The sequence below is a fragment of the Rattus norvegicus genome, chromosome 10 (genome assembly GCF_021556685.1).
Source record: "Rattus norvegicus strain SHRSP/BbbUtx chromosome 10, alternate assembly SHRSP_T2T, whole genome shotgun sequence".
Lineage (NCBI taxonomy): Eukaryota > Metazoa > Chordata > Mammalia > Rodentia > Muridae > Rattus > Rattus norvegicus.
This window is the reverse complement of record NC_141543.1, coordinates 93,942,259-93,968,776: the sequence shown is the minus strand read 5'-3', so window position 1 is coordinate 93,968,776 and position 26,518 is coordinate 93,942,259. Positions and strand designations below refer to the sequence as shown.

The 26,518-nt window shown below is 44.5% G+C and overlaps 1 protein-coding gene and 1 long non-coding RNA gene across 2 annotated transcripts; one reads left to right on the top strand and one right to left on the bottom strand.

Annotated features, from left to right (window-relative positions):
* Positions 1-7,798: 7,798 nt before the first annotated feature.
* LOC148003117 (uncharacterized) lies at positions 7,799-12,230 on the bottom strand. The gene is made up of 2 exons (XR_015632137.1): positions 11,054-12,230; positions 7,799-10,418 (listed from the first exon to the last, which is right to left on the bottom strand). It is a non-coding gene; the product is annotated as an uncharacterized LOC148003117 (long non-coding RNA).
* Positions 12,231-12,303: 73 nt separating this feature from the next.
* Ccdc43 (coiled-coil domain containing 43) lies at positions 12,304-24,490 on the top strand. The gene is given in 5 exon segments (NM_001100728.1): positions 12,304-12,525; positions 17,595-17,682; positions 19,168-19,303; positions 20,574-20,632; positions 22,716-24,490. Coding segments are annotated over 5 exon segments (669 nt in total). The 5' UTR covers positions 12,304-12,327; the 3' UTR covers positions 22,904-24,490.
* Positions 24,491-26,518: the final 2,028 nt, after the last annotated feature.

Genomic DNA, 26,518 nt, shown 5'->3' with positions numbered 1-26,518 from the left:
AGAATAAAGAGCTACCACTGTATCAGGCTTTATGCTCCTGAGACCAAATACCTACAAAAAATAACTCGGAGAGGAGATTCATTGGCTCACAGCTTCAGAGGGCTCATGTGTGGACAGAAAGTATATGTGAGCAGAGTAGTTCATATCGTGACATCCAGGGAGCAGAAACGAGGCAAAAATGGAAGAAACTGTAAAAGCTGATCGACATATCAAATGTTCACACCAAATAGGCACCACCAGATGCCATCAGCTACAATCTTCTGACTGGCAAAATTAGTTTATCAAAATCAAGTCTTTTAAACCGGTGGTTGATGTAGGGGTTTAAGTTAACCTGTAAACTCCACTTGCCCAAGGGCAGATAACTTCCTGGCATGCTTGGGGCTTGTGAGATAACAAGTCACATGTTTCCGCTCCCCTAAACAAGTTTGACGCAACTGCACCAGATGTACTTGATTGGTCGAAGGAGGCTCACAGGCTGGAAGTAAGGCAGGATAGATGCTTGCCTGATTGGACCTGACTGCATAGCCTTAAGGATTTCCTTTATAAGCCTCTGCAAAATGTGATGTGTGGAATTTTCTGGTAGTCTTGAAATGCTCTCTTGACTCTCAGGTTTAACAGTGGCTTACCCGTGTGATCCTAAACACCTGTGAGGCTGCGGTAGACAAATCACTAAGGATCGAGACCAGCCTGGATTACATAGCAAGTTCTAGAACAGCCAGAGCTACACAGGGAGAACTGTACCAAATAAATCAAGTTTTAGTGGAAAAAGGAAAAAGAAAGCCGACTGTAAATGGAGTCAAGTCATCGTCAGAATAGGCTGCTGAGTCTCTTTAATCTAACAGTTTTGTTCCTAGCTATGCTGTTACAGTCTATGCTCTGGAGGTCTTCAAAGAGTCCCATCTCAGGCATGGGATGACCAGGAATACTGGAAGGGAAAACATAACCCCCCACCCCCACCCCAGGAGCTGAGGACCAAACTCAGGGCCTTGCATTTGCACTAGGCAAGCACTCTACCACTGAGCCAAATCCCCAACCCCAAACATAATTTTTAAATAGTGCTTTTTAAAATAATTTATTTTTATTATATGTGCATTGGTGTTTTGTTATGTCTGAGGGTGTCAGATCTTGGAATAGTAGAAAGTTGTAATTGAAACCAGGTTCTCTGGAAGAGCATTCAGTACTCTTAACCTCTGAGCCATCACCCAGCTCTGAGAAACCATCATTTAAATTTACCCTTTTTATCGAACAGAAAAACAAGTAAGGTTTAATAACATTTACTAAGTAGAGTGATGCTGGTCTGCACCGTGGACCTTTTGGTCATACCTGGGAACAGGTGAGGCAGTCGTAACATCTAGGTAGGGGTCCCCAAGACCTTCTTGTAGGGAGGGCTGTGTGTGCCTGCTCAAAGTCCCATTGTGTGGGTTACTTTTTGCCAACTTGACAGGGACCTAGGAAGCAGGAGCCTCAGCTGAGGGTTGACTCCATCAGATCGACCAGACGGCACGACTATGGGATGCTTGTTTGATTGCTGGTTAGTGTGAGAGGGCCCAGCCTACTGTGGGCAGTTCCACCTCAGGCAGGTGGTTCTGGGAGGTTGTCTTAGTCAGGGTTTCTATTCCTGCACAAACATCATGACCAGGAAGCAAATGGGGGAGGAAAGGGTTTATTCAACCTCCACTTCCACTTGTTTCATCACCAAAGGAAGTCAGGACTGGAAGTCAACAAGTCCGGAAGCAGGAGCTGATGCAGAGGTCACAAAGGGATGTTACTTACTGGTTGCTTCCCCTGGCTTGCCTAGCTTGCTTTCTTATTAAACTCAGGACTACCAGCCCAGGGATGGCACCACCCACAATGAGCTGGGTCCTCCCACCTTGGTCACTAATTGAGAAAATGCCTTACGGCTGGGTCTCATGGAGGCATTTCCTCAAGGGAGGCTCCTTTCTCTGTGATAACTTCAGCTTGTGTCAAGTTGACACACAGAACCAGCCTGTACAGAGGTATAAGAAAGCCAGTTGACCAGCAGTGTTCTACCGTGGTGCCTGCCTCAGTCAAAGAGGTCTCATAAGCTAACTAAACCCTTCCTCTCACAGTTGCCTTTGGTCGTGGTGTTTGTCACAGTGGAGAACTAACTCGGGGGCCTGTGGTGTGCTTGCTCTTCCGGGTTCTAGACTTCGTGTTTGCTCTGATAAATGGATTTACACTATGCTCTCAGGATGATTTAATATTACCAGTCTCCGAAAGAGACGAGGGGCTTAAGACGCCGGCAAAGAAGCAAACTGACCATTTCAAATGGTCCTGGGGAGGCACATCCTCCGTGCACAAACTCTTCGGTTCAGCGACAGTCCAGTGCGAAGAGGGAACTGGACACCTTTTCAGAAGCTACTCCAATGAGCAATGCTCATTTGTCTTGAGAGAGGGCTGCCATATGAGGCCCAGGATGGCTTCAAACTCACGGTAGTGTGTCAGCCTCTGGAATTCCGGGATTACAGACAGGCAGAAGAGCACACTTGGAAGACAGGTGCTTGGAAATAGTTCTGATCTTTAAGTGACTCCATTTCTAGTAACAGTGTAGGTGACATCTTTAAAACCAAAATCTCCCGCCAGATGCAATGGTATTGGTCTGTAGTCCTAGCATTTAGGTAACAGAGGTAGAAGGATCAGGAATTCGAAGGCATCCTTAACCAACCTGGCAAGGCAGCCATGAGACCAGTCCCATCTCCACAGAATGAGCAAAACAAAAACAAATCCTTAGCTGCACACCTAAAACTCCACTGGCTGCTCTTGCGGGTGACCCAGGTTTGGTTCTTAGCACCCATGTGGTGTTTAAAACCATCCACAACTCCAGTTCCAGGGAGTCTGATGTGCTCTTCTGAACTCCCCTAGTACCAAGCACACACGTGGTGCACATACATACATGCAGGTAAGACACATAAAAACGAATAAATCTGAATTTTAAGGTGTATGAAGGGCTGGAGAAATGGCTCAGTGGTTAAGGGCACTAACTGCTCTTCCATAGGCCCTGAGTTCAATTCCCAGCAACCATATGGTGGCTCACAGCCATCTGTAATGATATCTGATGCCCTCTTCTGGTGTGTCTGAAGACAGAGACAGTGTACTTATATATATTTATATATAATAAATAAGTAAATCTTTAAAAAAAAAGTGTATGAAACAGGATTTCCAAAGCCATTACAAATATTCCAACAAAGCTTTCAGTGGGTTTAGGATATGCCAAAAATATAAAATGCAATCCTTTGTGATTATTTTGCAAAAGCAACCGATAAACATCAGGAGAGATGGGAACTTTATTCACCCAATTTCAATAAGAAGCCATCAAATATAGAACTGAAAAACGGCTGGCTTTATTGAGTGCGAGGCCATAGATTTTTGAAAAGGAGATAACAAATATTCATAAAAGGTGACAAATTGTAATAAAGTGTCTGTGTGTCCACCATTCAGTCCATTCACACCCCACCCGCTGAAGAGCATTCGTCTCCATAATCCCCCAGACACAGGGCATCAAAAGAATTAAAACCAAGAATTACATGGCTGCTATACAAAATGTGAAATCAATTTAAAAAATAGTGAATCTTTAGCATTAATAAACTGAACACTTAAAAATGCTTGAGTCAGGGGTTGGGGATTTAGCTCAGTGGTAGAGTGCTTGCCTAGCAAACGCAAGGCCCTGGGTTTGGTCCCCAGCTCCGAAAAAAAGAAAAAGAAAAAAAATGCTTGAGTCAGTAAAAGTTATCACTACAATCAAAATTAAAAACAAAAGCTTGGGGTTGGAGAGATGGCTCAGTGGTTATGAGCATTGGCTGTTTTTCTAGAGTATCCGATTCCCGGAACATCTACACTGCCTCCCAACTATCTTTAACTCCAGTTCCGAGGATCCAGCATCCTCTTCTGACCTCCACGGGCACCAGGCACACACACAGTGCACAGACATAAAATCCATACTCATAAAGAAAAAAATAGCAATAAAGTTAAAGTGAGCTTGACTCTTCCAGCGTCCATGCAAAGAGCCACTGGTGTGGGGAGAGGCAGCAGAGACAGGCCAATCTTCAAACAGCCAGCCAGCCTAGCCAATTGGTGTGCTCCGAGTTCAGGGAGGGACCCTGTCTCAAAAATAAGTTAGGCAGGGGCTGGAGAGATGGTTCAGAGGTTAAGAACACTGATTGTTCTTCCAGAGGTCCTGAGTTCAATTCCCAGCAACCACCTGGTAGCTCACAACCATCTGTAATGGGATCTGATGCCCTCTTCTGGTGTGTCTGAAGAGAGCGTCAGTTTACTCATAGGCATAAAATAAAAAAATCTTTAAAAAAAATCAAGCCGGGCAGCTGAGGAAATGGTTCGGTGGTTTAGAGCATGTATAGAGGACTCACATTTGCTTCTCAGCACCCACACTTCCTGTAGCTCCAGGGAATCCCATGCCTTTGTGGGTACGTGCATACACCCACACAGATGCATGCAATTCAGAATTAAACCTAACAAAACAAAACACAATAAGGTAGAAACTCAGAGAGGAAGACACTCAGCGTCAGTGTTTTCAGGTCTCCACGCACACATGTACACTCACAAAAAAAAAAAAAAAAAGGACTCCTGTGCACACTTGCCAGCACACCTCCAAAAAGTAATAGAAGTGATAAACATCTTTATATGTTTTTTATGGTGAACAACTGGACTCAATTGTTAATCCTATTCTGTCATTAGCTTAAGGCCATACTAATCACAGCCTGTTGAACATGCTTTACCAGCTTGTTTACCTTGACGACTGCAGTGTCAGAGAAGTCTCTCAGCGGTTGGACCTGGGGTCTATTGACCTTGACAAACACAACGGATGCAGGTACATGTCTTCTCTCTCGGTGTCTCTCTGCTGTCCAAGAACCCCATGATGGCAGAGCCCGGAGCTGTATGACTCTGACGTCCAGCAGAGGACTCACACGGGGTCTTCTCAGTGTCACTTGCTCAGCCTTCCAACCCTTTCGGCTTTGGCTGAGAAAGGATCTTTTTCACTTTCATTGCCATCGTGACCATGGTTTTCTAAGTTTTGTTGAGTTTTGGTACCACAAATAAGTAGATAAAGATTCCGTCCATGGACTTACAGAATTCCTTAGCCACCATCATTGCACTCCACACAGCATTGCTTCTATTACCAACTTCTGTCTTAGGGTTTTACTGCTATGAACAGACACCATGACCAAGGCAACTCTTATAAGGCCAACATGTAATTGAGGGTGGCTTACAGGTTCAGAGGTTCAGTCCATTATCGTCAACTTGGGAGCCTGGCAGCATCCAGACAGCCATGGCTCAGGAGGAGCTGAGAGTTCTAACTCTTCATCTGAAGGCAGCTAGAAGACTGGCTTTCCATGTGGTTAGGAGGAGGATCTTAAAGCCCACACCACAGTGACACATTTCCTCTGACAAGGCCACACCTACTCCAACAAGTTCTCGCCTCCTAATAGTGCCACTCCCTGGGCCAAGCATATTCAAACCACCACAATCACGCACTCTACATTTCTTGTTTTGTGAGTACCTTGGCGATGTTCATCCTGAAATCAAGGCTCTCCTCTTAGACTCCCAAATGCTGGTGTAACATGTGTGTACCGCAATGCCCCAGACACACTTATTTTTAAATGTTTTTTATTTATTATTATTTTATGTATGGGTGTTTTGCCTGCATGCATGTCTGTGCGCCATATGCATGCTTGATGCCATGGAGGTCAGAAGAGTGAGACTGAAGTCACAGACAATGATGAGCTGTCATGTGGTTCTGGGAAACAAACCCGGGTCCTCTGAAAGAACAGCCAGTGCTCCTAACCTCTGGGCCATCTCTCCTGGCCTGCACTTCTTTTTATACATGCGTGTGGGGACACATGTCTGTGTGCAGCACACATCTGGAGCAATCTGGAGCTCTAGACCAATGACAGATCCCGTCTCAAAGGAGCTGTGTGGCATCCCTGAAGCTATCCTCCAGCCTCCACATGTATTCTTACATCCTTATTACTTCCATACACATGTACACACAACAATGAATTGAGGGGCCGAGGAGAAGGCTCTGTCAGGAAAGTGTTTGCTGTACAATCATGAGGACCTGAATTTGGATCCCCAGCACCCACATAAAAAAACTCAAAACAGTGTGGTTACAGCTCACCCCTGTAATCCCAGAGGCTGGGGAGGTGGTCGCAGGAGGATTCCAGTGCTTGCTGGCCAGCCAGTCTGGAATTGCTGAACTCCAGGTCCAGTGAGAGACTGTCTCAAAAAACCCAAAAAACAAACAAACAAACAAACAAAAAAAGCAAAGGAGATAGACACCTGAGATTCCTCTCTGGCCTTCCTGAGAGAGAGTGTGTGTGTGTGTGTGTGTGTGTGTGTGTGTGTGTGTGTGTGTATCTGAGTAGAACCTCATGTATGCTAAGAACAATGTAGGCTTGTGATACACCCCTAGACCCTCAGGTAGAAGTTTTTTTAAAAAAGATACAAAGTAAAGAATACTTTCCCCAAGAGTAGATCTGTCTTGACCTTTTCACATCCTTGCGGGTCTTCTCAGGCAGTCTGCACAAGTACAGAACAGATACTCTAGACTGATGTTTCAGAGTTCAGCTCCCATTGTTCATCCTGCTTGGCTTACAGGGTCCGTAATGCCGACAGGGGATCCAACTCCCTCTCTGGCCTCCACGGGCACTCACTTTTACACACACAAATTTTTCTTTTATAATTTTACTTTTACAGTACTGGAGATCAAGTCTATTGAATGTAGGGTCTAGGTCCCGGCAAGCACTCTACCCTGAGCTTTGCCCTTAATTTTCTCCTATAAGTCTTTGTTTCTTATTTGTCTGTTTATATGACTATTTCCTGACACACACCATTGATGCTTTTGCAGTGGGCCAGTCAATCAGGGTACTCTTAATATTTAAGGTGTGGAAAGCCTGAATGGTTTGCAAGAAGCTTTTTCAAAAAAAAAAAAAGTTTGCAAGTATTCATGTATATACATAGAATGAGTGGGATCCCAGGTTCAAATCCTTCTATGAAAGTAACAATGAGGGGTTGGGGATTTAGCTCAGTGGTAGAGCACTTGCCTAGCAAGCACAAGGCCCTGGGTTTGGTCCCCAGCTCTGAAAAAAAGAAACAAAAAGAAAAAAGAAAAAAAAAAGAAAGAAAAAAAAAAAAGAAAGTAACAATGACAATATAGGACCGGAGTGATGGCTCAGCAGTTTGGAACACAGGACCCCGGGTTGGGTTCAATTCCCAGGACCTACATGACAGCTTACAATCCTCTGTAACTCCAGTTCCAAAGAACCCATTGACCTCTTCTGGCCTCTATGGGTACACATATGGTACACAGATATACATGCAGGTAAAGCACTGTGGTAGTTTGAATATTCTTGGCCCATGGGAAGTGGCATGACTAAAAGGTGTGGCCTTGTTGGAGAAGTGTGTCACTATGTAGGCTGGCTTTGAGAGCTCCTAGTGCTCAAGCTCTGCCCAGTGCAGAAGAGAGATCCTCCTCCTGGCTGCCTTTGGATCAATATGTAGAACTCTCCACACTCCTCCAGTTCCATGTCTGCCTGCATGCTGCCATGCTTCCTGCCATGAGGATAATGGACTAAGCCTCTAAAACTGTAAGCCAGCCCCAGTGAAATGTTGTCCTTTATAAGAGTTGTCTTGGTCATGGTATCTCTTCACAGCAATAAAACACTAAGGCAAGCACCTATACCCATAAAATAAGTAAAATGATTTTTAAAAAAAAAATTAAAAAGGGCAATAAGCATTTGTGCATTATATCAATACCAACTTCTCAATTTTCACTTTTTATTTATTTATTTGAGGGTGTTCCAAGGTTCAAGTGTGGAGAACAGAGAGTAGCATTCAGGTCTTTTCCTTCTACCATGTGGATTCCAGGGATGAATCAGGTCTGAATTCTGGCTTGGCAGCAGGTGCCTATCATTTGCTCTACATCTTTTCTTGAGATGAAATCCTGACTCATTGTGCTGGCCTCTAATTTCTGGGCATAGACTTCCGGCCTCAGCCAACCCAGCAGCTAGGACTAGAGACAACACCCTATCCAACTTCTATTTGTTGATTCTGATCTGTACTATGGTTATGGAAGAGGATACTGCTAGGTAAACTGGACAAAGGCATCCAAGACTCTGTGTTTGGGGCAGGAGAGATGGCTCAGGAGCTAAGAGTGTACATTGCTCTTCCAGACAATGGAGTTCAGTTCCCAGTACCTACATTAAGTGGTTCACTACCAATGGTAATTTCAGCTTCAAGGATCTAATGCTGATAGATTCCTCAGGCACCCACACCCACATTCACACACACACACACACACACACACACACACACACACACACACACACACTAAAGAAAATCTTTTTTAGGGGGCTGGAGAGATGGCTCAGCGGTTAAGAGCACTGACTGCTCTTCCAGAGGTCCTGAGTTCAATTCCCAGCAACCACATGGTGGCTCACAACCATCTGTAAAGAGATCTGATGCCCTCTTCTGGTGTATCTGAAGACAGCTACGGTGTACTTATATATAATAAATGAATAAATCTTTAAAAAAAGAAAGAAAATCTTTTTAAAGTCTGTTCTTTGAAACTACATCTGTGAGGTTTGTTTCCTTCTTCTTTTTCCTATTTTTAGGATGAGTCTTAGGTAGCTCAGGCTGGCCTTAAATTGATCCTCACCTTCATGTGCCAAGTGCTGGGACTGGAGGTTAGCATCCTAATCATCCCCAGCTTCTGTTTCTTGAAAATAAAATGTCTGTATGTGGTATTTCCATGACTTGAGGGCTCAACATAGACCTCCAACTATGATGCTTAACTGAGGTGGCTCTCATGATGACTTATCGATAAAGACCCACCTACTTACAAGACAGTGGATTGGAAGGAGCGTATGTGGTTAAGACGTAGTTTGGTGGAAGAGCAAGGGCTCACCAAGTGAGAGGGCCTAGATTCAACCTCAGCACCCAAAGAACAAGAAAAAGATGTATCCAGGGGACATGAAATAAGGGTGAGTCTTTGGGGACCAACTCCTTTAATGCTGTCTTAGAGTTTTTATTCCTGCACAAACATCATGACCAAGAAGCAAGTTGGGGAGGAAAGGGTTTATTCAGCTTACACTTTTCGCATTGCTGTCCATCACCAAAGGAAGTCAGGACTGGAACTCAGGCAGGTCAGGAAGCAGGAGCTGATGCAGAGGCCATGGAGGGACATTATTTACTGGCTTGCTTCCCCTAGCTTGCTCAGCTTGCTCTCTTATAGAACCCAGGACCACGAGCCTAGGGATGGCACCACCCACAATGGGCTGGTCCTCCCCACCTTGATCACTAGTTGAGAAAATGCCTTACAGCTGGGTCTCGTGGAGGCATTTCCTCAAGGGAGGCTCCTTTCTCTGTGATAACTCCGGCTTGTGTCAAGTTGACACACAGAACCAGCCAGTACAAATGCTATATTCCTTCCTTCCTTCCTGTCTGCCTTTCTCTCTTTCTCCCTCTCTCTTTGGCTGTCCTGGAACTCACTATGTAGAACCACACTGGCCTCAAAGTCACAGAAATCTCCCTGCCTCTGCCTCCCAAATGGATTAGATTCATGCACCACTACCCCTGGATTTAATGCCATAAAATGGCTCAGCATTCGGAAGCCATGAGACTAAAACTTAAAAATTCTGTATTTCTACATTCATATTGGTGACATTCCGTTTAGCACCTACTCGTTTGTTTTATCTCAATAGTAATATGGTACAGAATTCTTTGAAGCGGCCCTTTACAACCCCTCCTCCCCTCTCCTCACATCTGTCTTGGATATGTCCTACTTAAGGACTTTGTCCCAGCTGCTGTCATCTCTTTTTTTTTTTTTTTTTCCGGAGCTGGGGACCGAACCCAGGGCCTTGCGCTTCCTAGGCAAGCGCTCTACCACTGAGCTAAATCCCCAACCCGCTGCTGTCATCTCTAAGCTTCCCTAGCAAGCCTTTTCATAGTTTCCTGTCAGGCTGGTCTGGCCTCAAACTCTTGTCTCATCCTCAAATGATAGGTTATAGATGCTGCCATGCCTGACAAACTTATTCCTTTTCAAAGACTGTTAAAGTCCCCCGGTGTTGAGAAGTACTCCTGTTTCCCTCAACGCTCCCTTCCCAGCCCCCAACACCCTTCATCAGTTAGAATTAAAGATTTATGGATCCAGTCATACCTTCACCGAAACCTGATCTCAATTCAGGTGTGGTGGTACTAGCCTGTAATCCCGACACTTGGGAGACAGAGACAGGAGATTCACAAGTTCAAAGAAAAGAAACAGATCCAAGTCTCAGGCAAGTCTGGATTACACAGAAAGACCCTGTCTTAATACCACTACCACCACACAAAAAATCACCCACTTACCTCTGGGCTGGAGAGTTGACTCAGACGCTAAGCACTGGCTGCTCTTCCAGAGGACCCTGGTTTGATTTCCAGCGTTCACATGGTGGATCACAAACACCTGTGTTTCAGGGGAATCTGCCTACACTTCTGGCCTTCTTAAGGGCATCAGGCACAATGGTATACAGACATACATGCAGACAAAACACCCATACATGTAGAATTATGTCACTAAAGTGTCATTATTTCTTTAAGTACCTATTCCCATTGGAGTGATGGCCCCTTAGGGAAGGTGGACTTTTGTGATAACCACCTTTGAATTGTCAATCTGTAACATTACATGGTGAATGTATTCAGTAAGTATCCAGTGAAGGAAGCAGTTGAAGGAAAGGTTCCTACACAGCCTCCTCCTCTGTAGTATGGGTCTAGTCCACCTCAGCCCAGAGCTGCCATTCTGCTGGAAGCCAAAGCAGTTGGCCATTCTGCTGGCAGAGTTTTGATCCCCTGTTAGGTTCTTTCCAACGGTGTTGTCATTTCCTTACCTTTCTTCAAAAAATATCATTGCTGTTTGTTTTGCCTGCATGCATGTCTGTGTGATGGTGCCAGATCCCTCACACAGTGACAGACAGTTGTGAGCTGCCACGTGAGTGCTGGGAATTGAACCTGGGTCCCATAGAAGAGCAGCCAGTGCTCTTACTAACTGAACCATCTCTCCAGCCCGTTTCCTTATCTTTTTTTTTTTTTTTTTTTTTTTTTTTTTTTTTTTTTTTTGGTTCTTTTTTTCAGAGCTGGGGACCGAACCCAGGGCCTTGCTCCTTATCTTTTTTTAAAGACTTTCTTTTTTTTTTTTTTTTTTTTCGGAGCTGGGGACCGAACCCAGGGCCTTGCGCTTCCTAGGCAAGCGCTCTACCGCTGAGCTAAATCCCCAACCCCGTTTCCTTATCTTTTAATTGAACATAAAAGCATCTTCTCACTGGGTTGTTGGGAAGATGGCCACAGATACTTCATGAAAACCTCTTAGCACAGTCCCTGGCAGAGGACAGAATGTGTATCTTGGGCTGACTGTTACGTGTCTACATGACACATGCTAGTCATTTGGGAAGAGGGGAATTGAGAAAATCACCCCTACAAGACTGGCTTGTGGGACAATTCCCTGATTATTGTGGGTGGTGCCACCCCTGGGCAGGTGTCTCCTGGAAGAAAGCAGTCTTCTGGCAAGGCGTGAGAAGCAAGCCACTAAGCAGTGACCTTCCATGGCTCCTGCTTCCAGGTTCCAGTCTTGAGTTCCTGTGACTTCCTCTTAGTGATGGGGTGTGACGGGAGAGTAGAAGCTGAAATAAACCTTTTCTACCCTAGTTGCTTCCGGCCACGGTGTCTTATCTTAATAGAAACTCTAAGACACTCCTCAAAGGTATACCTGTGGCAACATTGAAGCAATGAATAAAAGCAATGACTCCGAGGCTGCTCGTTTAACCGCTGAGCACCTACTGTGTGTCTTTGTACGGAGATGAGTCAGAGAACGTCTCCTGAAATTTGGGTTTTCAGGGAGGGCGGCTTGGAGTGGCAGCGACGGTGGTATTCCGGACACAAAACTCAGTGGGGTATTCTGGCTTCACATCCAACAAGTCCCTGCGGGCCACAGCGCAGCAGAAGCAGAAAGCGCTGGAATCCGTGGTGAGCGACAGTCCTCTGAGTTCTCTGTCGCGTAGCTGACAATGACATTGATTCCGATCGTTGCCAACTATAACGAGCCCGTTCAAAACTCACCTGCCGGAGTTCCTGGGGGGCCCACGCGACCACACTTATACCAAGAAGCGCTAGCTGCGAGGATACAAAGGCCTCAGCTCGCGAGTCACAGCACGGCGCGCAGGGGTGGAGGCTCCCTCACCAGGCATGCGCGCTGGGCCAGTGGCGCGGCCCGTCAGGCACTGCGGTAGGCACCCTCGGGTCCGGCAGGACCCGGTCCCCAGCATGGCGGCGCCCAGCGAAGTGGCCGCGGCAGTCCTCGGTGAAGGCGATGGCGGGGGTTTTGGATCCTGGCTTGACGGACGTTTGGAGGCATTGGGAGTGGACCAAGCCGTTTACCGCGCTTACATCCTTGGCGTCCTACAGGAGGAGGAGGAAGAAGAGAAGCTGGACGCCCTGCAGGGTATCCTCTCTGCTTTTCTGGTGAGTAGAGTAGTCCGGGTACATTCCACCAACCTCACGGAGACATCTGGGAACCTCTTTCATTACTTCAAATTCTCTCTTCTCATTTTGCTGCTCTTCTCCTTTTGCTGTCCCTTTGTGGTTTCACCGGGAAGAAGAGTAACTCTGAGGGAGAAGTGGGCTGTGGCTCCTTAGCCAGATTTTGGGTTGCAGGTGCAAAGAGAGGATGGGATTCGCATATTCCGGGCAGCAAGCCTCCCTGGGGTGCCTCCGGATGTGCTAGAGAGTGTCCTGAAGTCATTGAGATGTGTAAATGGCAGTTTGGTCACAAACGTCTAATTTCCGTAGTTTGCGACGTTCAGAGAGGGGAATGAAATGTTTTTGAGATGTCCGCCCGTTAGGGGGTGGGTACTCTAAGGGCTGTCCCGTGACAAAAGGCTGTGGGCAGTTCCCTCTTGGCTCCAATTTCAGTAATTAAGAGTCCTCAATAGGTAAGTTAATGGAGACCTTTGCATGATACGCAACATTGGGAAATTCAGTAATTATTAATGTATGTCAGGTGGGGCGGTACCCAGTGATGAGACAGACTGGAAACACATTCAGGTATTTGCCTGGAATAGTGACTGGTGCACGCCTTTAATCCCAGCACGCAGGATGCAGATGCAGGCCGATCTCTGTGACTTCAAGACCAGGCTGGTCTTCACGGAGAAACCCTGTCTCAAAAAAACAAAACAACCAGAAAGAAGAGGATTTGTGAGTTGAGCACAAGCCTTTAATCCCAGCTCTCAGAAGGCCTTTGTGGTCTACCTAGTGATTTCTTGCACAGCCAGGGCACAGAGAAACCCTGTCTCAAATACTGGGAAGCATATTTGTCACAATGTGACATGATTGATGCAGGTTCGCAGTCTCAGCCCTGCAGAGGACAGCAAGTGAGACAAAGCAAAACAGGGAGATTCACTAATTTAGAAATTTGTAAATTAAAGCTGTATGTATCGGGTGACCAAGATGTCCACTTTTCTAATCTGATGACTTTTCATGGAGTTCATCCCTCCCTGCCCCACTCCCAACAGGAAGTTAGATTATATGCTTAGATTTGATTCCATCTCTCTCTTGAGCGCTGGAAGGATGGCTCAGAAGTTAAGAGCACTTGTTGTGCTCTTAACAGAGGACCTGAGTTCCATTTCCAACACCCACATGGGGACTCACAACCATCTGTAATCCTAGTTTCAGGGGATTGGACAACCTGTACTGACCTCCATGGGTAACAGGCACGGGTGTGGTGCACAGGCACACATGCAGCCAAAGCATCAATGCACATAAAATAAAATAAGGGCAAGTCTAATAAATGGATAAATGTAGTCAGCTCAAAACTAAAATTGCTGCATCTGCACTAAATACTGTCCAAACCATTATCCTCACACACGGCTTAGGGATTTTTTTTTTTTTTTTTTTTTTTTGGTTCTTTTTTTCGGAGCTGGGGACCGAACCCAGGGCCTTGCGCTTCCTAGGTAAGCGCTCTACCACTGAGCTAAATCCCCAGCCCCTAGGGATCTCTTGAAAACCAAACTGCTACTGTGAGAGTCAGCTGCCATCACAGGCTTTTGTTCTTTGATGTCAATCACAAGGAGCCGGTTTGGAGAGTGGGTTTATCTATTGCCCTTAAAAATCAATATCTAGGGAGTAGTGAGATCAAAAGGTATGGTGATCATAGATTTAAATATGCATGCATATTCTTTTTTTTAAGGTATTTATTTATTTAATGTATGTGAGTACACTGTAGCTGTCCTCAGACACACCAGAAGAGGGCATCAGATCCCATTACAGATGGTTGTGAGCCACCATGTGGTTGCTGAGAATTGAACTCAGGGCCTCTGGAAGGGCAGTCAGTGCTCTTAACCACTGAGCCATCTCTCCAGTTCCTGGATTTGCATTCTTTATGTAGAGAGATTGAAGGAAGAGGGTTTGTTTTTTTTTTTTTTTTTTCTTTTTCAAATCCAGAAGTCATTTTTGGGTATGGGGCACATGCTAGAGACACTCAGTAAAAAGTTCAGTTTGTTGAGAACATTCTGGAAATATAACACACTGACACAGCTGTCCCTGATCCCTCTGGCAAGAACCTCTTGGTCTATAAATGGAAAAGAGCTAGCACAGCTTGTGAGGAGATTGGAGGTTCGGTGGGAATATAGCACAACCAATTCTTTCCTTTGACTCCGAATTTCAGATTTTAAGAAGAAAGAATATGAGGCAGGAAGTTTGGGGCTTTAGGTTGTACTTGTGAGGTTCCTAGGGACTCCAGGAAGACTTAGTGTTTCCATGGTGATGTTGGAGTCTGTGTCTTTTGCTAACAAGAAGCAAGTGCTTGTTCTAGACTCTTAGTAGAAGAGGCAGCATCAAGAAACATTAAGAATCGTATTTGCTACTCATTTGCCTCTTGCATGATCTGAGGAAGACAGCATTGCTTTAAGGATGGTTCCACTCCCCCACCCCGTGTATCAAATTCAGATATCATGTTTAATTTTTTTCATAGTTTCCCAAAACCCCATCTATACGTAGACTTGTCTTTGGGGAAGAAATGCCAGGAATCCTATAGTGAGGCAGGAGCCCTGTTGGGGAAGCAGCTGAGAACATTTCTCTACAGAGAAAAAAGAACCAAAGAATATGGTCTGCATTCAATACATAGTTCACAGTTCTGTTTGATTCCATGCAATGGCAGAGGCCCTTGACCTTTGTAGACAATCCCATTCTTAGAGAAACAAAGTAGATTAATTGTTCGGGATTCTGAAGTTTGTTAGCAAGACTTTGAGGTAAGAGTCAAGGTAGCATACAATCCGGAGTAGATAAAAATTTTCATTCTCTCTCCAGCAGTACTCACACTAGATTAACTCATGCATGTATATTCTTTTATTGAAGTAGAGGACGAAAACAAACAGAAAACCTGTTGTGGAGTACTGTTCTAGAAAGGAAAGCCTTTACCACTAAGTTATAGTCCTGCGTTAGGGACGTCTAACTAAGATGGATTTAATCACTGACTCTTAGCTCTCATCTTTGTGCCTTTAACATGCCAACACTTCATGGGGGACTAAAAAGAAATAATGAATGGACTCCTCGGATTAGATGGGGAGACAGGAAGGGTAAGCTGGTCGATCCTCTGGGACTGTTCTGTTTCTTTTGCCTCTCCCTTCCTTATCTAGGGCTATTTTTCTTTGCTTGGTGGGGTGTGTGTTGTTGGATGGAAGTTGCGTATCCTTCTAAAGGGTGAAGGATGGGAGAAGGAATTCTTGCTAATAAAAAGAGTTTCTGCAGCAAGTTTGTGTTTTGACTCTCACTTCACTGGGAGGCAGTGTCTAATTGTTAAGAGCTGGGCTGGGAATAGTGGTATATGTTAGTAATCCCAGCCCTTGGGAGGCAAAGGCAGGAGGAGTGCTGTAAGATCGAGGCCAGCCTGGGCTACAGGGTGTGATTCTGTAGCCATTAACAGTAGGTGTGATGATGCAAGCATTTAACCGCAGTGTGGCCAGGGTCCATCTTTCTTCCATCCTTCCAACCCCGTAGCACTAGATAAGGGAGAAGAAAGGATAGAGAAAAGAAAGAGATCCCTGAATAAAATCAGGGGTCAGAAAGGGGGCGATGTTACAGTTAGACTGCTTCCTGCTTATTAGAAGCACTGAGTTCTTGGGGCAAGTTTGAGCTTTGCTGTCAGGATATCTAATTTTCTTATTCCTACCTTTTAACAAACCGTGACTAACAATGATCACCCTGGCCTCCTGGGGGGCCCTAGCACTTATATACCTTATGAAATGTCCCCAGAATTCAAACATCACAGCAATTGCAGAAACTATCTGCACCTGGCAAAATCACACCCCTGCTAGAGAGCATGAGGCAAATCACAGTCAGCTGCTGGGAGCAGTCTGAAGCAGCTTCACTCCCCCCCCCCCCCCCCCCCCCCCGGAGCTGGGGACCGAACCCAGGGCCTTGCGCTTGCTAGGCAAGCACTCTACCACTGAGCTAAAAACGAAAACGTATCCTTATAATTCTGTGTTCTTTAAAGAATCCAAAATTCCCACTAGACCCTAGTACTTGAAAGATGGAGGTAAGAGGTTCATGGGCAACCTCGGCTACTTAGCAAGTTGGAAGCTAGCCTAGGCCACAAAAACTAAAAAAATAAAAAAAATCAAACCAACAAAACAAAAGAAGGGGAGAATTTTGATTTAGGCAACAAGTTTTCCTCCAAACAACAAATGAAGTTAGGCAAGAGAACAGGGGAGACACTTTAACAACCTGTAACATGAAATGGAAGCTATCATGAAGAACAATGTAATAAGATAGTGTGTTTCAAAGATGTGTATTTTAACTCTTTCCTCACAGGAAGCTGGTAAGTAGTGAATTAAGGAACTGATCGGAAGCTTTAACCGTTCTATAGTATGTACATAGTATGGGACCAGTGATGTGGCTTAGCAGGCAAAGGTATTTTCTGCCAATCACTTAAGTTGGATTCCTGAGACCCACATGGTTGAATGAGGGAACCAGCTCCCACAGTTGTCTCTGACTCTGCAGACACCATAGTGTTCACAACATGTACACACATACCACAGGTCACACACAGAGCAAAAAACTACACATTGTTTACTGTATCCTAAGAGTAGACCATGTATATAATTATTAATTAAAATATAAAACATTTCCTTCTTTAGAAATGAAATGAAGGCTGGGTGGTGGTGGGGTATGCCTAGCACTCAGGGGGCTGAGGCAGGCAGATCTCTGTGAGTTTGAAGTCAACCTCCTCTACAAAGAATTCCAGGACAGCCAGGGATGCACAGGAAAAACCCTGTCTCGAAATACCAAAAAAAAATAAAATAAAAGGAAGGATGAGGCAGGGCAGTGTGGATACCCTGGATGACAGGGGTGGGTTCTAGAACACTCAGGATGGCTTTTGTGGGGAGCTTCAGATGAGAAGAACTCTCATCTGTGGCCCAAGTCCTTCCAGGGTTTCTCCTCGACTCCACTGGGGAGAGCAGTGAGTGTCCTTCCTTAGGTTGCTGTTGTTTCTAGGTGCTTTTCAGGCAATTAATTGGTGCGTTTTTCCACCTTAGGAAGAAGATTCCCTCCTTGATATCTGTAAGGAAATTGTGGAACGATGGTCAGAAACAAGGGATGTCACCACCAAAGTAAAAAAAGAAGGTAGAGTTGGCCTTTTCAAAAAACATTTATTCTTTTCTGTGTGCATGTGCTGTGTGTGTGAGTGTGTGAGTGTGTGTGTGTGTGTGTGTGTGTGTGTGTGTGTGTGTGTGTGTGGTGTATGAGGGTCAGGACATTTTTGAGGATTTGGATCTGTCTTTCTCAGGTCATGAAGATGCCTGTGCCTCTACTCACTAAGCCATCCTCATCCTCCAGGGCAAGGGTTTCATTTTCTCCTTTGGACAGTCCATCTTCCTAAAATAATTTGCATTAACAGTACCTAGAGGCTGCCTTTATAGTTGTAGCAATCAGGGTTTCCTTTTACCCTTTGTCTTTCCAATTACCCCTTCACCCCAGCCATTTTCCCTGTGGTGGATGTGCTTTTTTGTTTCATTTTGTTTCATTGTTGGTTTTTTGTTTTGTTTTGTTTTTTTGAAACAAAGTCTCTTTGTATAGTCAGGCCTGCCTGGGACTCTGTGTGGCCCCTGCTTGCCTTGAAGTCCTGATCCTCTTGCCTCAGCCTCCTAAGGGCGGGCTGCACGTGTGCAGCACCATACTTGCATCATTTGGGATTTTCCATTCCCTCCTGTCCTATGCCCCTGGTAGATTTGCATCGCGTACCTAGGGTCAGTTATAGTCTTCCGAACTCAGGTGGTCAGTCTTGAAGCCATGTGGCTGGCCCATCCACCGCTCTCATATTTTCCTGACATAGCATAAGTTATGGTTGTTTCTATTACATTTGGCTGAATCCCCTCACCTTTGGAAATGAAAGAGGAATGGGCTCACATGCTCATGAGGATGGTAAATTAGCCTCAGAGAACGAAAAACACAGAAGCCAAACTTGAAAGGAACCTAACAACTTATACAGTGTTGGTCCTCAGTCCTGAGCACACAGTATAATCACATAATGTACTTGGTTTGGGGCCCAGGTACTGGTGTTAGTTTGTTTTGTTGGAAACAAAAGCAAAGCTGGTTTGTTAATGTCTATTTTTTTTTCACTTGTATACGTGTTTGTCTTTGTGTGGGTGTGTGCATGTGAGTGGAGGTGCCCACCGAAGCATTGGACCCTGTCAAGCTGCAGTTACAGGGGACTGTGAGCCACCAGATAGGAGGGCTGGGAACTAAACTGTCCTTTGCAGAGACAGAGTGTACTCTTAATCACGGCGGACCTGCCTCCAGCCCCAGTATTAGTGTTTTTAAGAAATCCCCAAGGTGCTTAGTGCACAAGCCTGGAACCCCATAAAGGAGGAAACTGTCTCCCCACAGTTGTCCTCTAGACTTTGGTGCACCACCCCTCCAATAAATAAACATAATCTAAAATATTTTTTAGAGGCACAAAGCCTACCTGCATAGCTTTTCCTTGACTCAGTTTTCAGGGACCAGCAAACGTGAGCAGAGTGTTATTACCGACACTCACCACAGGGTGGCCTAGTGGTTTGGGAACTTGTTTTCACTTACCGCTGTCCTTGTCTCTCCTGCACCACACAGATGAGGTGCAGGCTATCACCACCTTGATTGAGAAGCAGGCACAGATCGTGGTGAAGCCCAGAGTGGTTTCAGAAGAAGAGAAGCAGAGGAAAGCAGCCCTGTTAGCCCAGTATGCGGATGTGACGGACGAAGAGGAATATCCTTTTTGGAGGCTCAGCACCATTCCCTAAGGCTCATGCTAGGAATGTTGGATAGTTTACATCACCCCTGAGAAGCTGCAACTGCCGTCTGTAGCCTAGTTTCCTCTTTCAAAGTGGCAGTGGCCGGGGCCTTGGTCAGTTTGAGAAATGATGTTGGAATAGTTGACTTGGGACTTCTAATTCAGCACATAATTGGTAGACTCCGGAGAGAGTAAGAAAGTACTGTGATTCCTTGCACTTGTGGGACTGTATGAGTTACTCTTGCTTTGGCTTACAGTTCGAACTGATACCTTCCATCACAGTGGGGAACCTTATAGTTTGAACTGGTACCCTCCAGCATGGCGGGGAAAGCAAGGCAGTGGGAGCAGGCAGCAGCTGGTTACATCGCATTCAGTCAAGAAGCAGCGAGGAATCCATGCTGTTATTAACCTGCCTTTCCTTTTTGATTCAGCCCAAGACTGTAACCCAAGGAAAAGTTGCCTCCCACATTCAGGCTTAACCCATCTAGAAAGTCCCACACAGACACCCCAGAGGCTTGTGTCCATGATGATTCTGAATCCCATCAGCCAACAGTCAAGATGAACTGTCATGACTGCTTATGCGTGCTGTAGTAACATACTTGCTTTCTGCCAAAAATAGCTTTTTTGAGACAGTTTTCTGTAGATCAGGCTGCCCTCAAACTCACAAAGATCCCCCTACCTCTGCCTTCCATCCCTGAGATTAAAGGCATGCATAACCACGATTGGCTTCCAAAAACAGCTTTTAAAGTACAAGTTCTCCTGAGGTTAAAACAGATCTCTGGGCTTTTCTCCGAGTTTCTAATATAAAGTACCCTTAAGGTAGAGACCGTGGATGATGTGGACTTCTTGAAAGTTCCTCGAGGCTCTGAGAAGTACACTGTGTGTGTCTGCGGGTTCTCATGCGGCCGAGGTGGAACTTGCTATAAGAATGCCTGGCCTTGAACTCCGGTCTTCCTGCTTCCATTGCTGTACTGTTTCAGAATGTCTTGCCCCTGGCTCTTAGGTAAGGTCAGTGTGGCGGTCTTTCCAGACCACCTGACCTTTTTATTTTTAGCTTCTACATTTTAGAGAATTTCAGACATCTCCCCCCACTCCCGTGTTAAGATTTTCAGAAATGAGTCTCAGCAGAGCCCCATCCTCACCGCGTTCAGCCTGCTCCTTACCCATGTGGATGAAATGCTTTTCAGAGTCAGTCAGCGACGTGTGAAGGCCTTTGCTCTACCTGGTTTTCCTTAACGTCACTCACTGAAGCAGATGAGAAAGCTGATCCCGGTGCTTCAACAGCAAACATCGGTTCTGACAAAAGTATCCTTCTCTCAGTCCATCCCTCGTGTTTCCCCAGAGTCCTGGAGATCAGGTGTCATTCTGCTGTCACTGCCACAGGCCCCCTCTCTCCAGGGAAGTCCTGTCAGTATTGGGAGCCCTGTGCCTAGCTCAGCCCTGAATAGTCAACTTAGCGAATACTCTACCCAAAACACCAGGTTAACAAGGGTCACACTAGCCTCTAACATGCTAGGGTGACTGAATTCCCGATCTCTGCCTCCACCTCTAAGTACTGTGATTAAAAGCATGCCTGCACCTAACAAAGGAGATGGAGGTTTTTAAATTTATTAATAATAATAATAATAGAGACAGGGTCTTACTAGATAGTTATGGCTACCCTGGAACTATCTATATAGACCAGGCTGGCCTGGAACTCACAGAAATCTGCCTACCTCTGCCTCTTGAGTGCTGAGATTAAAAGACTGCACCATCACACCTGGCTTCTTGTTGGGTTTTTGTTGGTTTGGGGGTTTTTTGTTTTGTTTTTTGGGGGGGGGTTGTTTTTGGTTTTGGGTTTTTGTTTTTTTGTTTTGTTTTGTTTTTCTTTTTGAGGCAGGGTCTCTCTGTGTAGTCCGGTTACTCTGGAACTCGAAACTCAATTACTCAATATGTAAACCAGGCTGGCCATGAACTCTTAGAGATTGCCTACCTCTGCCTCCCTGAGCCATGGGTTTAAAGCATGGGCCACCACAACAGGCCTCACCTGGCTTGGTGTTTTGAGAAAGGAGGAGTCTCTTTCAGTCCAGGCTAAACTCAAGTTGGCTATATTGGAGGCTGCCCTGGAATTGCCTTCATCTCCTGTGAGGTGTGAGCTACCATGCCCAACTAGAAGAATAAGAAGGTAAATTTAGAACTCCTTCTAAACTAAGGTTATAGTGGGCCGTCAGGGGTTATCTCAGGAATTCATGTTGGTGTGAGGACGGACGGTAAGGCCTTGTGTGTGGTTAGGCAAGTGCCCTGCTGCTGAGTTCTTGTCTCAGACCGAGACTCATTTTATAGCCTAAAGAGTATAGAGGAGATCGATTGCCTGGTACTTTTATTTTTTTAGATTTTTTTTTTTTAGTGTTTTGCCTACATGTATGTATGTATGAATGTGCACCATATGTGTGCACAATACCCCCAGCGGCCAGAAGAGGATGGCAGATCCCTTGGAACTTGAGTTACAGATGGTTGTGAAACCACCATGTGGGCTCTGAGAGTTGAACCCAGGTCCTCTGGAAGAGCAGCCAGTGCTCTTAACCGCTGAGCCAGCCCCTGATATGTCATTTTTAAAGTTAAAAGAAATAAAGTTTCTGGCCGTTTTCTAACTTTTGTTAAACTCATTTCGTATGAGTTCAGTGTTGACAACATAACTTGGTTTTTCACTTAAACTTTAGAAAAAAGGTCAAATCAGCAACATCTAGTAAGAATAAACCTTAATACTTCCAAGCATCTCCATGGTGCTAAGTGCATCACATTCAAGCCCCAGCGATGCTCTCTTCACTGATGTGCCCGAGTTCCACAGTGATTACTCTGCTTTAGACTGCTCGAGATTTTTTGGGTTTTTTATGTTTTTTGGATCGACTTTATTTGCAAGTATAAACTGTAGTTTTCAGATGTCCTTGTTAATGAAATTCATTTTTATAAAATATTCTAAAGTTCAGGCTTAGTTTTCCAAATGATATTTTTTTTTAAAAAAATCCAAGGAACATTTTAGGGCTAATTGTAAGATTAAGGCTACCATTAAATCAAGAATTCCTTTTTAATGAGTGTTTTGCATGCATATGTGTGTGCATGTGCCTAATGTCTGGTGCCCGCAGAGGCCATAAGAGGGCGCTGGATCTCCTGGAAGTGGTGTCATGCTTGGGAATGAACCACTCTCTGGGACTAAGGCCAGGTCCTCTGCAAGAGCAGGTGCCTGTGACCACTGAGTCATCTCTAGTCCAAACCAAAAATTCTTTTCCTGTACTAGGAGTAGCTAGAGTGCATTTAGGACTCAGTATGTAGCGAAGGGGCATCCAGACTGAGGAAGGAGCAAGATTGTTGCCTGTAGGACTTGGACCTGAATCCCTTAACTCACTGGTAGGCCTGTTCCGAAACACCAATGTGGAAGACGTTCTCAATGCTCGGAAGTTGGAGCGAGACTCACTTCGGGATGAGTCCCAAAGGAAGAAGGAGCAGGACAAGCTGCAGAGGGAGAAGGACAAACTAGCCAAGCAGGAACGCAAGGAGAAGGAAAAGAAAAGGACACAGAGAGGGGAACGAAAGCGATAACCTCGGCCCACTCTGCTCCTTTCACCCATGAATTGTTGTGTGTGTATTTAAGAGAACTGAGACTAATGTATTTCCCACAGTTTCCTAAGGCTTCCCCTCTGTTTACATGTTCAAAAGGAAAATCGCAATCACTTGTAAATGTGCCATGTTTTGGTGGTGTGGGCAATCAATTATAGTTAGTATCTTTACCAAAGATCTGGAATTAGGGTAACCTTTCTATTTTAGTACTGAAACCCTGTGCTCTTCTGTCTTTTTTAAAACGGTCTTCCCTCATTTTGTATAATTAGTCAGTTACAGAAAGCTAACATCCTGAAGGAAACACAACTGTTCCTTCAGTGTTAAAAAAGTACAAATTGCTTCTGAGGCATTATTTGCCCTAAAATATAGTGGGCTTTTGTTTTGAGACTGGGTTTCACTCTATAGCCCAGGCTGGCCTTGAACTTGCCGCTGTGTCCTTGCCTCAGTTTCTCAGCTTCAGGATTATGGACAGAAATCACCATGCCTGGCATGTAACTATTTTTGAGGCTGAAATAGCTAATGAAAAGCCCTATCTAGATCCAGATTTTATATGACATCAAATTAGGGAAGTGGAGGGAATTATTTGGGATGTGTTAGATCTAAGAATTTTTCTAATGTGTCAACTTGGGCTCAGGTTGTAGTTGAGTGCCTGCTTAGCATATACAAGGCCCTGGGATTGAGCCCCAGTATGGAAGAAAAGACTTAACAAGTATCTTTTAAAAGAGAGCTATGTATTTTTCATGTAGTCTGTGATTTTAAAGATAATCATTTTGTTAGATTTTTTTTTTTTTTTTTTGGTAATCATGAGTTCCCTTGCATCCCCTCTTAATTTTAATCTTGATTTATCCTACAGGCATGTCCTTCCTACCTTTTGACATTTTAAAAACTTGCAAAAAACAAATCATGTTTTAAAAGTATGATTTTGTGTTCTGCTGAATTTATAGCTATCCTTGACTACGGGTTGGACATACCTGCAACATGAGTAGTAAGACCTAGCAATTCCTGGTTTAGAGAAACTGAAGGAATTAATCTTAGAGAAAAACACTGGAAATCTTGCTAACACAGTACTTAAAAGTATATAGTTGGTGGTTAAACTTATGAGTGAATGGAAAAACCGGGAGAGTCAAGGGTAAACAGAACTCTCCAAGTCTACTTCTGTCACAGCCACATCTGGTTGTAAATAAAGTCCTTCTTTACTTGACTTTGGGCAATGGGCATCAAAAGCCTCAAGAGAACAATTTCTCTGATAAGATTATTTTCTACCAGGGGTCAGAAGACTCCATTCACAGGCCAAGTTTGGCCCACTCTTTTTTTGTATGGGGCAAACTAAAATGGTTTTTTACATTTTTAAGAGGTTATAAAAGAAAGACATTCATGATCGAGACCATATGTGGCCTATAAAACCTAGTATTTGGAGAAAGTTTGTTGACTTTTGTATCATTAGCTACCTTTGTGCAGAAGAAAAACATGGTTAAGGAAAGGAGATGTGCTGCCTCTTTGTCCTGCAACCATGGCATTGCAAAAATAACCACCTTTTTCTTTTTTTAAAATAAACTTTATTTAAGTCAGTGTCTTCTGTTTTGTTCTTTCCAACTGCTGGTGGAAAGGTGCTTGTGGCTGGTCCCTTGGGAATGCTCTTTATTGTCTGGTCAGCCCAGTAGCCAAGTGGATTGTCTTTTCCCTTAAATGTACAAATCCTTTCCAAGTTTCTGTGAAGTAAAGATTACCTGAGAGGATTACCCTGTTTTTTGGAGCATAGGTAAGTTGGTTTTGAAATTCTTTGAGGTACTAGTGGTTTTGGTCCTTTATTTTGTAATAGCTGTGAACCATAGCTCCGCAGAGTATATGACAACCTGTTTTAATTTAATAATTCTTATTTTAGGACTGGGTTTTCACCTTTGTTTTGACTTCGGAAGGACTCAAGATTATATCCTTAAGGGCATTTGTTTCAATTTGCTAGTTTGTTTGCTTTTTGTTTCCTTTTCTTTTTGAGACAGGGATAGCCCAGGCTGCCTCCAGCTAGCTTTGTAACCTAGGCTTCCATTGAATTCCTGATGGGCCTGCATCTGCCTGCCAACCGCTGGGATTATAGGCATGTGTCAGCACACCCAGGTCATAGTCAATTCTGTTTTCTGAGACCATTTATGTTAGAGAGTACACCCAACGAATGCTTAAATAAAAGCAATCAGCTCATTGAGCTTTGGCAAAGTCACTGAACAGATGCTAAGTAATTTAAACCAGAAATGTGAAAGAGCAGGTTTTATACTATCATGCCTTCAGATTGAATTTAAGCCAAATGGGATTTTTTTTTTTTTTTAATTATGTATGGTAGTGGAGAGACGCTCAGCAGTGAAGAGCACATGTTCTGGCAGAGGATCCAGAGGTTTGATTCCCAGCACACACACTGTGGCTCACAACTGTCACTCTAGTTCTAGGAGATCTAAACTCCCTCTTTTGGCCTGTTCGGGCACCAACTATGTACATAGTACACAGACAAATATTAGTAAAAATGTTCATGTACTTTTAAATCTAAAAATTGATTTTTTTCCTTTGGTTTTTTTAAGATAGGATTTCTCTATGTAGCCCTGACTGTCCTGGAACTCACCCTGTAGGCCTGCTTGGCCTTGAACTCAAAGATCTACCGATCCTCATCTCCTGAGTGCTGGGATTAGAATGTACTTCCATGCACAGCTAAATATTAAAATTGTATTTTTATGTGTATGTGTCTGCATGTCTATGCATGCAGTGCTATTGGAAGCCAGAAAAGGGCATGGAATATCTGGGACTGGAGGTACAGGTGACATGAGCCACCATGTGGGTGCTGGGAATCAAACTGGAACCAAATTCTCTGAAAAGTAGCCAGTGACTAACTCAAGTATCTCCATATAAATGTTTGTGGTGTCTATGTTTGCGTGAATGTGAGCATGCTGTGTGGAAGCCAGGGGTTATGTTGGCTGTCTTCCTTCATCTTTTTCCACCTAATTTAAAAAACACTTCTTTTATTCTGTTTAATATTAACATGAAGACATATACATTACTCTTTTAAGGAAAAACAACCAAAGTAAAAGCATGGGCTAGGTTGGTTGGGTATATAAAAGGATTTGACAATCCGAATTTGATTTCCAGGACCCACAAGCTGTTAGGAGAGACAGAGTAGCCCTCTGACCCCCACACCCACTGTAGTTTATGTGTGTGCATGTACACACACATTTTAAAATCACCACTACAAGCCTGAAGCCCACATAACTAGTTACAGGGCAGCTAGGAAACCAAAGGGAAAGAACTATCTATACCAGTGGTTCTCAACCCTCCTAATGCTGTGGCCCTTTTACAGTTCATGTTGTGGTGAGCCCCAACTATTAAGTTATTTCATTGTTACTTCAAAATGGTAATTTGCTACTGTTATGAACTGTAATGTAAATACTTTTGAAGATAGAGGGTTGCTGAAGGGGCTATGACCCGCAGGTTGAGAACTACTATAGAAAAAGACAATAATGGGGCTGGAGAGATGGCTCAGCGGTTAAGAGCACCCGACTGCTCTTCCAGAGGTCATGAGTTCAATTCCCAGCAACCACATGGTGGCTCACAACCATCTGT